The sequence below is a fragment of the Palaemon carinicauda genome, chromosome 10, assembly GCF_036898095.1.
Source record: "Palaemon carinicauda isolate YSFRI2023 chromosome 10, ASM3689809v2, whole genome shotgun sequence".
NCBI classification, from domain to species: domain Eukaryota; kingdom Metazoa; phylum Arthropoda; class Malacostraca; order Decapoda; family Palaemonidae; genus Palaemon; species Palaemon carinicauda.
The window spans coordinates 140,960,122-140,974,956 of NC_090734.1; the positions used below are offsets into that span (position 1 = coordinate 140,960,122).

The window sequence follows — 14,835 nt, forward strand, 5'->3', positions numbered from 1 at the left end:
CCACTTGCTGTAGACATATTCAAGTTTAATTTTGGACAGAAGAGTATCTTGGATGGAGGTTTTAAGCTTTCTTTGGAAGTATAGAGTAAGCATTTTGATGCTGGGATCACAATTGGGCGATACGACCACGTAATGCGGTTAGATGTGGATTTTAGCTAAATTTTGAGCATATCGCCAATCATCGCCATTTATCCCGGGTATGTTTCATGCTAAATCCCACAGACCAAGATGAGCGTCGTTACATGTGCGATAAATCCCAGTTTGCCACGCTCCGTCGCTACACTGGCAGACAGAATGAAACCTGCTCCATTTTTTTCGCCTAGTGTGCGGTGATGGTCGGGCATCTGCGGCACAACGCATTTAAGGAGATAATGCATCGCATTATATGTGTTCTGTTCCACCGTTATTGCTAACCTAAATGCCTCTCAAAACTATATATGCGGTATACCTACCTATGAGAGATGGGACAACATACATCATTGAGCATGCATTCAGCACTGGTATACAAACTGGGAGCGGCGGTACGCCATCCACGGTCAAGCTTTGTATCTGAACACTGCATTGATTAATTATGGTTAAAATCTAGTATTATTTTATATCAAATCATAATAATAACTCCCTTGTACAGATTTGAGAATTATAAACCTGAATCTACCTCAAATTGAGAGAGTGTGTGTGTGTGTGTGCGTGTGTACAATCACTGACCAAAGATAACCGTCTACTCTATTTGCTTCATCTAAAGATCCTATTCATTGGTGGTGCCTTTTTATATACGGGACTCCCGTGGATCACCCCTGCTGCGATCCATATCGCATGTATATCGCTTACACAAAGATCATTCCCGCAAAATGCCCAACTAATTGAGATGTTACAACTTGCCCACTGCGATGAGATCCCATATACAGCGGTGTATCATATGGCGATGTATCCCCATGTATTGCCCTTATTGCTCTGTGCCAGAGATGTTCATCTTCCCTGGTCCCCTACTCTGCATTATGATTCCTGTATGCCGCAGTGTCTTGCGTTTCGAAAAATATGTGCTGGAATAAAACTTGAAAGCGCCTGCAGTATTCAAATTTTCTAGATTTTACCATATCTCCTCTGATGGCCAAGGCCTACCTCGTAAGTGTGACCCCAGCATAAAGCCCTTGACTACCGTGGAGTTTCACCGGCACTCTTTGAGGTTTTATATCTAGAAATTGTCAATATTATTGTCTCATTTGGTGAATATCTGGTATTCTGATTTATTTTCGAAAAAAAGGGTCTGGAGAAAAATGGTTTCTTACAGGTGTTTAAGCAACATTTGCCTTTGTCCACAAGCTCTATTGAAGGTTTATCAGTGGTTTTGATGACTTTTTTTTGAGGATCTGTGCTATAGGATTACTAAGAGTTTGTATTCAATTTTGAGATGCATCCGGATGAGTAAACAGGACTTTTTTCGATGTCAATGCTTTGCTGTAGCTATCAGAACAATTTCTAAATCTAGCAGGATATATTTTAATATCCTGTCTGCATACATGAAATTATGAATATGCTATATATATATATATATATATATATAATACGCATATATATTTATATATATATATATATATATATATATATATATATATATATATATATATATATATGTATATATACATATATATATATATACTATATATCTAATGAGAAAATAGTATACATTCGAATACAAAATATGTAGGCCTGCACACAACTTTGATAAATTATGAAGCATTCAATATACTAAAAATTTATGTATTTTTATAAGTGAGCACTACTGGTAATAACAATATTCTCATTTTCATATCTGGTAATTTGAGAAGAAATTATTTCCTCTTAATACGTCCAGATTATGCTAAGCATATACCGGATGCTGTATTATTGCAGTCAAAGATTATTAAAATGAAATATGAGTTCGAATAATAAAATTATTTTACACAAAAGGATAGAATTTAGATTACTCTCACTTGAATATTATGAATATAATCATGCATGACCGATTAGTTTATCCTCATTTCTTTGATAATAAATACTTTGACATTCAGTTTAAATGCAGGTGATTGTGTATATCCTTCCAGGTAAAAGGAATAATTAAAGAAACTAGAAAATATGTTGCAAAGATATAAGTATATTTATAAGCGCTCATAATGTACAATATAAAATAAATCCAAAGAAAATATCATTTCTAAATAGCTTCAGGTTTCGATTAAGAATTCATATACAGGTCTGACAACATGTTCTTTCAAAGGCTGAGACACTGGTTAAAGGTCAACCCTTTATTTTCCCAGTAAATGAGTGTGACCGTGGGATAGACCACCTAATCCTCCATACTGGTTTCCAATAAAGTTTCCATGATTGTATCCATTGGAATTGCTATATCCATTGGCATAATTACCAGCACTCAAGAGACCTCCGTAGCCACCATATCCACCACCATGTCCTGCGTTAAGACCCAATCCCAGTCCACCGAGACCGAGACCTCCATAGCCCAGTCCACCTAGTCCTCCGATTGGTAATCCTGGCTCTGGATCAGCACTTCGTTTTCCGAGGAAGTGTTTGTTCAGATGGCCATGTGACAGTCCACCCAATCCTCCATACTGGTTTCCAATGTAGTTTCCATGATTGTATCCATTAGAATTGCTGTATCCATTGGCATAGTTACCAGCACTCAAGAGACCTCCGTAGCCACCATATCCACCACCATGTCCTGCGTTAAGACCCAACCCTAGACCACCAAGACCAAGACCTCCATAGCCCAGTCCACCTAGTCCTCCGATGGGTAATCCTGGCTCTGGATCAGCGCTTCGTTTGCCGAGGAAGTGTTTGTTCAGATGGCCATGTGACAGTCCACCCAATCCTCCATACTGGTTTCCAATGTGGTTTCCATGACTGTATCCATTGGAATTGCTGTATCCATTGGCATAATTACCAGCACTCAAGAGACCTCCGTAGCCACCATATCCACCACCATGTCCTGCGTTAAGACCCAACCCTAGTCCACCGAGACCGAGACCTCCATAGCCCAGTCCACCTAGTCCTCCGATTGGTAATCCTGGCTTTGGATCAGCACTTCGTTTTCCGAGGAAATGTTTGTTCAGATGGCCATGAGACAGTCCACCCAATCCTCCATACTGGTTTCCAATGTAGTTTCCATGATTGTATCCATTGGAATTGCTGTATCCATTGGCATAGTTACCAGCACTCAGGAGACCACCGTAGCCACCATATCCACCACCGTATCCTCCATTGAATCCAAGACCTCTTAATCCAATGCCACCAAGTCCCCCAAGACCTCCATAGCCGATTCCAGGAGTAGCGTCAGCCACAAAGGCCACCAAAAGGACTGCAAACTGAAGCATACATCTAGCTTAATTATCTCATATTATAATACCGTATAAGAAGAAAGAGAGATAGAGGAGTAATGTTGTTTATATTATCATGTGAAACATTTGTATAACTGCTGGTATATTATCATAACCATATAGAGAAATGTTGCTCTAAACATTCTGTACGTTAAATTTGATATGTTCAAAACAATCTAACAGTAATTATCGCAATCATTTCGACAGTGTTGAAAGGCTAATACCAAAATAGATTTTTAATGGACTTTAGTTGTGCAAAGTGATACACGGTACAAATGCTTATAGCAAGGCATTCAGTAATTAGAGATAGTAATACATCCATATATTTTAAAGCATAACGTTAAAAACCTCTTACCAAAGACCTCATTATCTATCGCTTCACCAGTAGATCTCTGCTGAATGAAGGCTGTCTCTGTTATGGTAAGCCACGTTCAGAACGTCTTTTATATACAGAAAAAACAATGGAAGTATTATCCTTTTCCCAAAAAATCCCCAACCACACCCAGAGTTCAAGAAATGATGTCACTGACCATGAAACTGGGAGTCCAGCGATGTCCTTGATTTACCACATGGTCTTAGACATAGTTCGTTTCTCTCTCTCTCTCTCTCTCTCTCTCTCTCTCTCTCTCTCTCTCTCTCTCTCTCTCTCTCTCTCTCTCTCGCAGACATATTTTTTAAGATGGTAGTAAGTTTACATGGGATCGATTCCGTTAAATCCCTATGTAGTTCTTCTGGACCAGTACAATTTTGATAATTTTAATAATAGTAATTCTAATAATTTGAATAATAATAATCTCTCTCTCTCTCTCTCTCTCTCTCTCTCTCTCTCTCTCTCTCTCTCTCTCTCTCTCTCGCTTTGATGGGATCGATCCCGTTAAAACCTCATGTCCTTCTTCTGATATATGCATTATGGACTTGGTAGTTATCAAGGTTTATTAATCTGTAGTCAGGGTGTAGATCTATATGAAAGTAGAAATGTCATCGACTTCTTTTTATTGTTTGAATATCTATTCTGTTCGAGTCGTACAAGAAAATATCCTTTTACCGCCAGCAACCATATTTTCATTTAGTTGTGGTTTTTAAAAAGTTGTATAGTTTTTATAGTCAGTTATGCTAATGTATTAACGTGAGTACCCATCTACAACTCTGGTAGGACCAAGGATGGTAAGGCTATGGGATCAGGGGGTCAGCACCTTGATCAAATAGTTTCTCTCTTGGAAGAATTCGTTTCTGGATGTAACAGCGTTATTTTTCTAATACTTCTGCCATGCCAGATCTATATTGTATTCAATTTTTTATTTATGTTATATTATGCTTTATTACCACTTTATTCCTCATCTAATTTTCACTGCTTTTATACTATTTCAAATTTTTATCTGTCTACAAAAATACCTAATAACCACAGGCCACAGGTATGTATTAAACAGGGTTTAACACCAAGTTTACAGTTACTCCGAACTAATCTCGCACTTTATAGCATTTATTCTGACCAAAGATAATTCTGCAACAGGAGTAATGCTAATTATTCTGAGTATTTGTAATGTATTGTAAGAAAAATTTCTGAGAATCATAGATGATCGTGAAACATATTTGTTGCAGCTGGATATAAAAAAAATGTTCATTAATTTTCAGTGACAACAGGAACCACAGTCTGTTCTCTGTTCCGTGGTGGTAGTATGTTTTTTTTCTACGAACATCATAGACTGTCTTTAATTATCTGGGATAAATGCTGAGGGTAATTATGAGAGTGAGAGAATTAGAAATAAAAGGGAGAAAATTTGTAGTAAAGAAATCAATGAAAACACTGTAGACATAGTAAAAGTAGAGAACAAACATGGGGATGATCAGGGGGAGGAACATTATTCTCCAAGACAACAACTCACAATGTATTGCAATGAAGACCAAGTTGCAATAGCTACAAGATATCTTGGAATAAGGTCTTGACTTTTACGTAACCTGCTGTTAACGATATTAAATTGTCTATAAATCTCTTGATCGAAACCCATTGTATATTTCGGTCAAGCACTGCCTATACCAGCACCTAGATATGTTTCGTATTTCTTCAACTGAATACGCTACTATAGAGCAAAGGCAAGTGCGGATCAAGATATTAAATTTTGATTACGTAAAATAATCACACTCACCATGAGAGATTACTCCACCAAACTTTCAACTGGGCTCCACAAGGCACGATAGGAGTTGGAAGACCCAGGCTTACATGGCTGAGGACTATGAAGTGTGAAATGGGAGATGATGAATGGGGAAGTATTGATTTAAAAGCTCAAGATAGAGACGATTGGCGAAATCTAACCGAGGCCCTTTAATCAATAGGCGTAGGAGATGATGATGAGGATGATGATGATGAAAATATGTAAAGTAAAGCCTGCTTGATACCACTTTATTACACTGAATTATATTTTTGTAAAAAGTGTATATTGTCTCTAAATATGGAATAGGATTTTTTTTTTTTTTTTTTTTTTTTTTTTTTGTAACTGTTAACACCTCAATTTTGGTCATTATTACTCTGAAAACTATGTAATCGTAGACCTAAAGAACTTCAGATAATGAATTTTATATAATAGATTATTTTGATTTTCTGAACTTTAAAACAACAAAATCTAAAATTATGAAGCAAGTAATATTGAGGAAGTTCTCTGTACAAAATCTTTATCCTATAATAAAGAATAATAGTAAAAATGTAGCGATAATAATAATTTAGTTTTTTCTTTCTCCCGAACCACTGCATATTCAGAGAAAGGATTTATTTTTGCTAGATATATATTTTGTACGATAGATTAATACTTATACTTTTATACGAATACCTATTTTATGTAAATTTTTATACTTTTGAAAATTAGTACTGTAGGAGACGGTTCAAGTCATCCCCCTGGTGATAAATTATAATACTGATCAATGACAGAATATCAAGAAAAATATTTCTCGAACAAGGAACTACATTTTCTCATCATATGCGTCGGTTTCAGTATGTACCATGAAGTAATTCTAAGAAATCCTTAAATTATGAACATTACTCATATTTGGGACGTTATTAAAAAGCCTTTAAATATTTGATGAAAACTATAAAGAAATAATGAGCAAAATTATTTTCCATTATAAAAAAAATGCTGGTTGAGAATAATACAATAGGAATAAACAGAATTGCAAAACGGTTCATAAATGATTAAAGTCGTAATTAGACGAGGGATAGAGACACAGTGTTAGAGAGATGAACTAATAATAGAATTAATAAAGCTTCAAGGTCTTTGGTTATTCCGGATTCTGACGGATTCATGGTCAATGACATCATTTCTTGAACTCTGGGTGTGGCTAAGGGATGATGCTTGCGTTGTCCTCTTGTATATAAAGGTAATTCACAAGACGGACAGCATTAACAAGCCAGATATCATATAACAGAGATCTACTCTCAAAACAAACAGTTATGAGATCATTGGTAAGGCCTTAATATACGAACACACATTAAACATACTGTACATACAAGTATATACATATGGTGAGGTCACTACAAAAAACATGAGAATATATACACACACATATATAATGTGTATATATATATATATATATATATATATATATATATATATATATATATATATATATATATATATATACATTTATATATATACTGTATATGTCTATATATATAAATACCTATAGTACTTGCTATCGCTGTTTAAAGTTTGCGTAGTTCAATTTTGAAATAATTGTTTAACATTAATGCATCACAAATATATGTCTATAAACTATTGCCAATAGTCTAAAGAAATGCTATTCCCCGGAAGGTACCCCCAGAAATACCAAACGCATTTTGTTGTACATGAAATATTTCAAACTTGGAATTAAACAGTTAAATAAACTATAAAATTGTAGAAAGAGTCTCTCTCTCTCTCTCTCTCTCTCTCTCTCTCTCTCTCTCATCATGATTAATAAGTTTGATATCCTCATCAGATCGCAGTCCTTTTAGTAGCCTTTGTGGCTGACGGTGCTCCTGTAATCGGCTATGGAGGTCTTGGGGGACTCGGTGGCCTTGGATTAGGTGGTCTTGGATTCAACGGTGGATTTGGTGGTGGATACGGTGGCTACGGAGGTCTCCTGGGTGCTGGTAACTACGCCAATGGATACAGCCACTCCAATGGATACAATCACGGAAACCACATTGGAGCAGGATATGGAGGATTGGGTGGACTGTCAAATGGCCATCTTAACACACACTTACTTGGAAAGCGAAGTGCTGATCCAGAGCCAGTGTTACCCCTTGGAGGACTTGGCTATGGCGGACTTGGACTTGGAGGTCTTGGCTTAGGCTTAAACGGTGGATACGGAGGTGGATACGGTGGCTACGGTGGTCTCTTGAGCGCTGGTAACTACGCCAATGGATACAGTCACTCCGATGGATACAGTCACGGAAACCATATTGGAAACCAGTTTGGAGGATTAGGTGGTCTGTCCCATGGCCATACAAACCTGCTGGGAAAATAAGGCGTTGACCCTAAACCTCTATAGGAGGAAAACACAACTGGTGCCACTGGATTAGACGAAGACACCCACGGATTCGACTCAAACATGAATTAACATTCGATGTTTGCGAAGTTTTTTTTATTGTACATAATGAGCATTATCAAAATAAACATATATATTTGTTGTAAATTTCTTTTTCTTCAAATACAACCCAATAAATGTGGTAAGCAACTTTGGATTTGCTTAAGTAATTACAAATACACGAGACCGAAATTAAAAGAAGGATAAGCATGTGATGGAGAGCATTTGGTAAACAAAATGAGATTATGAAAAGTAAAATGTCACTTTCTCTAAAAAGAAAAGTATTTAATCAGATGGTCCTACCAGTATTAACTTATGCATCGGAAACTTGGAGGCTTACTAAAGCCTTAGAACATAAACTAGTTACAACTCAAAGAGCTATGGAAAGAATAATGATGAGAATAACACTAAGACAGTTAAAGAGCAACATGGATACGAGAGAAAACTAACATGTAAGAAAAAGAAATGGACATGGGTAGAACCTATAATGAGAATGACAGACAATAGAAGGACATTAAGAATAACCGAATGGGTCCATAGAAAAAGTAGTAAAAGACAGAAAAAGCAGAGAACAAAGATGAAGATGATCAGGAAGAGGAACATTATTCTCTCGCAATATACTGCGATGAATACCAGGTTGCAATAGGCACAAGATATCATGGAATAAGGTCCTGACTTTTACATAACCTGCTGTGAACGATATTAAACTGTGTATTATTCTGTTGATGGAAACCAATGGTACATTTCCGACACGCGCTCTGCCTGTAGCAGCATATAGACATCTCTCGTATTTCCTAAACTGGATAACTTATTATTTCTATAATTTAGTAAATAATACTAATTTTGATAATTTAAAAAATATTAATAATTATTTTAAAAATCTTAATATGTACTAATAAAAAAGACAGCATTGGTTAAAATTAACTCTAGGTTTTTAAATGATGATATATTTTATTAGATTTATATGTATAAATTTATTAAGAACATACTAGAAAATTTCATAGATTTATAAATAATAAATAAAAAGACGGAGAGGCAATAATAAAATTCAGGTAAAATTAAAAAAAAAAATTATCGAGTTTTTCTTTCACCGATGCCTTAGAAAAACAATATTCTATAGATTAATTATTCCCGAATAATTTTATTAGTCAGATAGCTAGCAAAGGCAAGTCCAGATCAAAATGTTAAATTTGATTATATAAAGTAGGTGAAGTAATATCTGCTTGATACGGCTTTATTATACCGTATGGAATTTTTGTAAAAAATGTATATTGTCTTTAAATATGTAATAAGATTATACTTTTTACTTTTTCTATATAACTCTGTTACTACCTCGAGTTTGGTCATCATTACTCTAAAAACTATTCAAGTTTAGACCTTAAGAACTTCAGATAATGCATTCCAGATAATTGATTATTCTGATTTATTTTCTTAGCTTTAAAACAACAAAATCTAAAATTATGAAGTAAGTAATGTTGAGGAAGTTCTCTGCACGAAATCTTTATACTGTAATAAAGAATAATAGTAAAAATGTAGCGAACCACTGCATATTCAGAGAAAGGATTTATTTTAGCTAGATATATATTTTGTAGAATAGATTAATACATATACTTTTATACGACTACCTATTTTATGTAAATCTTTGTACTTTTGAACAAGAGTACTGTAGGAGACGGTTCAAGTCATCCTCCTGGTGACAAATTATAATACAGATCAATGACAGAATGACAAGAAAAATATTTGTCGAACAAGGAACTACATTTTCTTATCAAATGTGTCAGTTTCAGTATGTACTATGAAGTACTTCTAAGAAATCATAAAATTATCTACATTACTCATATTTGGGACGTTATTAAAAAGCCTTGAAATATTTGATAAAAACAATAAAGAAATAATGAGCAAAATTATTTGGCATTATATAAAAAATCGTGCTGGTTGAGAATAAGGCAAAAGGAATAAACAGAATTGCAAAATGGTTCATAAATGATTACAGTCGAAATTAGACGAGGGATAGAGACACGGTGTTAAAGAGATGAACTAATAATAGAATTAATAAAGCCTCAAGGTGTTTGGTTATTCCGGATTCTGACGGATTCATGGTCAATGACATCATTTCTTGAACTCTGGGTGTGGCTAAGGGATAATACTTGCGCTGTCCTCTTGTATATAAAGGTAATTCACAAGACGGACAGCATTAACAAGCCAGTTATCAAACAACAGAGATCTACTCTTAATAGACAGCTATGAGATCATTGGTAAGACCTTAATATACAAACGCTTATAAAACACAAGAACACATACATATAATGGGTGGGGTTGCTAGAGAAAACATAGTTTTCTGATAATTGTTTAATCCATTATTCTTACAGTTTAAAGGAATCTGATTACATGGAAGCTAGTCCATGAATATCAAACGCGTTTTCGTCATATTTAAAAATATCTTATGATATAGGTAATAAAACATGGAAATGAAAATATAAAATTTTAAAAGAATCTCTCTCTCTCTCTCTCTCTCTCTCTCTCTCTCTCTCTCTCTCTCTCTCTCTCTCTCTCTCTCTATCATGATTAATAAGTTTGATATCCTCATCAGATCGCAGTCCTTTTGGTGGCCTTTGTGGCTGAAGGTGTTCCTGTAATCGGCTATGGAGGTCTTGGGGGACTCGGTGGCCTTGGATTCAACGGTGGATTCGGTGGTGGATACGGTGGCTACGGAGGTCTCTTGGGTGCTGGTAACTATGCCAATGGATACAGCCACTCCAATGGATACAATCACGGAAACCACATTGGAGCAGGATATGGAGGATTGGGTGGACTGTCAAATGGCCATCTTAACACACACTTACTTGGAAAGCGAAGTGCTGATCCAGAGCCAGTATTACCTCTCGGAGGACTTGGCTATGGCGGACTTGGACTTGGAGGTCTTGGCTTAGGCTTAAACGGTGGATACGGAGGTGGATACGGTGGCTACGGTGGTCTCTTGAGCGCTGGTAACTACGCCAATGGATACAGTCACTCCGATGGATACAGTCACGGAAACCATATTGGAAACCAGTTTGGAGGATTAGGTGGTCTGTCCCATGGCCATACAAACCTGCTGGGAAAGTAAGGCGTTGACCCTAAACCTGCCTAGGAGGAAAACACAACTGGTGCCACTGGATTAGACGAAGACGCCCACGGATTCAACTCAAACATGAATTAATATTCGATGTTTGCGAAGCTTTTCTCTTATTGTACATTATGAGCATTATCAAAATAAACATATATATTTGCTGTAAATTGTTTTCTCTTCAAATACAACCTATTACATGTGGTAAGCAACTTTGGATTTGATTGAGTAATTACAAATACACGAGACCGAAATTAAAATAAGGATAAGCATGTGATGGAGAGCATTTGGTAAACAAAATGAAATTATGAAAAGTAAAATGTCACTTTCTCTAAAAAGAAAAGTATTTAAGCAGATGGTCTTACTAGTAGTAACTTATGCATCAGAAACTTAGAGGCTTACTAAAGCTTTGGGACATAAACTAGTTACAACTCAAAGAGCTATGGAAATAATAATGATGAGAATAACTCAAAGAAACAGATAAAGAGCAACATGGATACGAGAGCAAACTAAAGTAGAGGATATTCTAACATGTAAGAAAAAGAAATGGACATGGGTAGGACATGTAATGAGAATGACAGACAATAGAAGGACATTAAGAAGAACGGAATGGGTCCATAGAAAAAGTAGAAAAGGACAGAAAAAGTAGAGAACAAAGATGAATATAATCAGGAAGAGGAACATTATTCTCTAAGACAACAACTCACAATGTATTGCAATGAAGACCAGGTGGCAATAGGAACAAGATATCACGGAATGAGGTCCTGACTTTTGCGTAACCTGCTGTGAACGATATTAAATTGTGTATTATTCTGTTGATGGAAACCAATTGTATATTTCCGACACGCGCTCTGCCTGTAGCAGCACATAGACATCTCTCGTATTTCTTCAACTGAATGACTTATTATTTTTACAATTTGATAAATGATACTAATTTTAATAATTTCAAAAAAAAATAATGATTGTTTTAATAATCTTAATATGGACTAATAAAAAAAACAGCATTGGTTAAAATTAACTCTAGGTTTTTAAAAGGTGATATATTTTATTAGATTTATAAGTATAAATTTAATAAGAACATACTAGAAAATATCATAGATTTAAAAAAGAATAAATAAAAATACAGCGTAATAATAAAATTCAGGTAAAATTAAATGAAAAATTTATCGAGTTTTTTTTTTTTTTCACCGATACCTTAAAAAAACAATATGCTATAGATTAATTATTCCCGAATAATTTTATTAGTCAGATAGCTAGCAAAGGCAAGTCCGGATCAAAATGTAAAATTTTGATTATATAAAGTAGATGAAGTAATACCTGCTTGATACGGCTTTATTATACTGAATGGAATTTTTGCAAAAAAATGTATATTGTCTTTAAATATGTAATAAGATTATACTTTTTACTTTTTCTGCATAACTCTGTTACTACCTCGAGTTTGGTCATCATTACTCTAAAAACTATTCAAGTTTAGACCTTAAGAACTTCAGATAATGCATTCTAGATAATTTATTATTCTGATTTATTTTCTTAGCTTTAAAACAACAAAATCTAAAAATATGAAGTAAGTAATATTGAGGAAGTTCTCTGCACGAAATCTTTATACTATGATAAAGAATAATAGTAAAAATGTAGCGATAATAACTCAGTTTTTCTTTTTCTCGAACCACTAAATATTCAGATAAAGGATTTATTTTTGCTAGATGAATATTTTGTACGATAGATTAATACTTTTATACGACTACCAATTTTATGTAAATTTTTGTACTTTTGAACATGAGTACTGTAGGAGACGGTTCAAGTCATCCTCCTGGTGGCAAATTAGAATACAAATCAATGACAGAATGACAAGGAAAATATTTGTCGAACAAGGAACTACATTTTCTTATCACATGCGTCGGTTCCAGTATGTACTATGAAGTACTTATAAGAAATCATAAAATTATTAACATTACTCATACTTGGGACGTTATTAAAAAGCCTTGAAATATTTGATAAAAACAATAAAGAAATAATGATCAAAATTATTTTCCATTTTGAAAAAAATATTTCAGGTTAAGAATAATGCAAAGGGAATAAACAGAATTGTAAAACGGTACATAAATGATTACAGTCGTAATTAGACGAGGGATAGAGACACAGTGTTAGAGAGATGAACTAATAATAGAATTAATATAACTTCAAGGTCTTTGGTTATTCCGGATTCTGACGGATTCATGGTCAATGACATCATTTCTTGAACTCTGGGTGTGGCTTAGGGATGATGCTTGCGCTGTCCTCTTGTATATAAAGGTAATTCACAAGACGGACAACATTAACAAGCCAGTTGTCATACAACAGAGATCTACTCTCCAAAGAAACAGTTATGAGATCATTGGTAAGGCCTTAGTATACAAACTTATAAAACACAAAAACACATACGTATAATGAGTGAGGTGTCTAGAGAAAACATAGTTTCCTGATAATTGTTTATTACATTATTCTTACAGTTTAAAGACTATAATTATATGAAAGTTAGTCCATGAATATCAAACGCGTTTTCATCATATATGAAAATATTTTATGATATAGGTAATAAAACAAGGAAATGGAAATATAAAATTAAAAAAATCTCTCTCTCTCTCTCTCTCTCTCTCTCTCTCTCTCTCTCTCTCTCTCTCTCTCTCTCTTATCATGATTAACAATTTTGATATCCTCATCAGATCGCAGTCGTTTTGGTGGCCTTTGTGGCTGAAGGTGCTCCTGTAATCGGCTATGGAGGTCTTGGGGGACTCGGTGGCATTGGATTAGGAGGTCTCGGATTCAACGGTGGATTTGGTGGTGGATACGGTGGCTACGGGGGTCTCTTGAGTGCTGGTAACTATGCCAATGGATACAGCCACTCCAATGGATACAATCATGGAAACCACATTGGAGCAGGATATGGAGGATTGGGTGGACTGTCAAATGGCCATCTTAACACACACTTCCTAGGAAAGCGAAGTGCTGATCCAGAGCCAGTATTACCTCTCGGAGGACTTGGCTATGGCGGACTTGGACTTGGTGGTCTTGGCTTAGGCTTAAACGGTGGATACGGAGGTGGATACGGTGGCTACGGTGGTCTCTTGAGCGCTGGTAACTACGCCAATGGATACAGTCACTCCGATGGATACAGTCACGGAAACCATATTGGAAACCAGTTTGGAGGATTAGGTGGTTTGTCCCATGGCCACACAAACCTGCTGGGAAAGTAGGGCGTTGACCCTAAACCTGTATCGGAGGAAAACACAACTGGTGCCACTGGAAATCCTTCTTGGAGGATCTCTACGAAGGATGATTAGACAATGATACAAACGTCCATTTAGATATTGTGGAACATACATTTTTATATCACACAATATGAACATTATCAAAATAAATGTATATATTTGCTGTGATTTTTTTCTTTCTAACACAATTATTTCCATATACACACACAGATATATATATATATATATATATATATATATATATATATATATATATATATATATTTATATATATATATATATATATATATATATATATATATATATATATATATATATATAATCTCTGTATACATACATATAAATATATACATATATATATATATATATATATATATATATATATATATGTATATATATATATATATATATATATATATATATATATATATATATATATATATGTGTGTGTGTGTGTGTGTGTGTGTGTGTGCGTGTTTGTTTGTGTGTGTATGTGATATATACATATATACATCTCTTTTTTTTTGTTAAGTATGTAACTGTTAAAAAAGTTTGTATC

At 34.8% G+C, this 14,835-nt stretch overlaps 4 protein-coding genes across 4 annotated transcripts in view; 3 read left to right on the plus strand and 1 right to left on the minus strand.

Annotated features, from left to right (window-relative positions):
• LOC137648853 (uncharacterized PE-PGRS family protein PE_PGRS46-like) overlaps positions 1-3,791 on the minus strand; it is a 52,054-nt gene extending 48,263 nt beyond the window's left edge. The window contains exons 1-4 of the mRNA XM_068382018.1: positions 3,721-3,791; positions 2,969-3,353; positions 2,735-2,773; positions 2,435-2,506 (exon numbers count right to left, since the gene is read on the minus strand). Of these exons, the coding sequence (XP_068238119.1) occupies positions 2,435-2,506; positions 2,735-2,773; positions 2,969-3,353; positions 3,721-3,732 (508 nt within the window). The 5' untranslated portion in view covers positions 3,733-3,791. The remainder of the gene's footprint in view (positions 1-2,434; positions 2,507-2,734; positions 2,774-2,968; positions 3,354-3,720) is intronic.
• A 2,982-nt stretch (positions 3,792-6,773) lies between these two features.
• LOC137648845 (pupal cuticle protein Edg-91-like) lies at positions 6,774-7,916 on the plus strand. The gene is made up of 2 exons (XM_068382010.1): positions 6,774-6,816; positions 7,332-7,916. Exons 1-2 carry the CDS (start codon positions 6,805-6,807, stop codon positions 7,860-7,862), a joined length of 543 nt encoding a protein of 180 aa, XP_068238111.1. The 5' UTR covers positions 6,774-6,804; the 3' UTR covers positions 7,863-7,916.
• Positions 7,917-10,165: 2,249 nt separating this feature from the next.
• LOC137648849 (glycine-rich protein-like) lies at positions 10,166-11,171 on the plus strand. The gene is made up of 2 exons (XM_068382013.1): positions 10,166-10,177; positions 10,513-11,171. Exons 1-2 carry the CDS (start codon positions 10,166-10,168, stop codon positions 11,026-11,028), a joined length of 528 nt encoding a protein of 175 aa, XP_068238114.1. The 3' UTR covers positions 11,029-11,171.
• A 2,080-nt stretch (positions 11,172-13,251) lies between these two features.
• LOC137648291 (pupal cuticle protein Edg-91-like) lies at positions 13,252-14,261 on the plus strand. The gene is made up of 2 exons (XM_068381219.1): positions 13,252-13,416; positions 13,731-14,261. The coding sequence occupies exons 1-2, from the start codon at positions 13,252-13,254 to the stop codon at positions 14,259-14,261; spliced, it is 696 nt and encodes a 231-aa protein (XP_068237320.1).
• Positions 14,262-14,835: the final 574 nt, after the last annotated feature.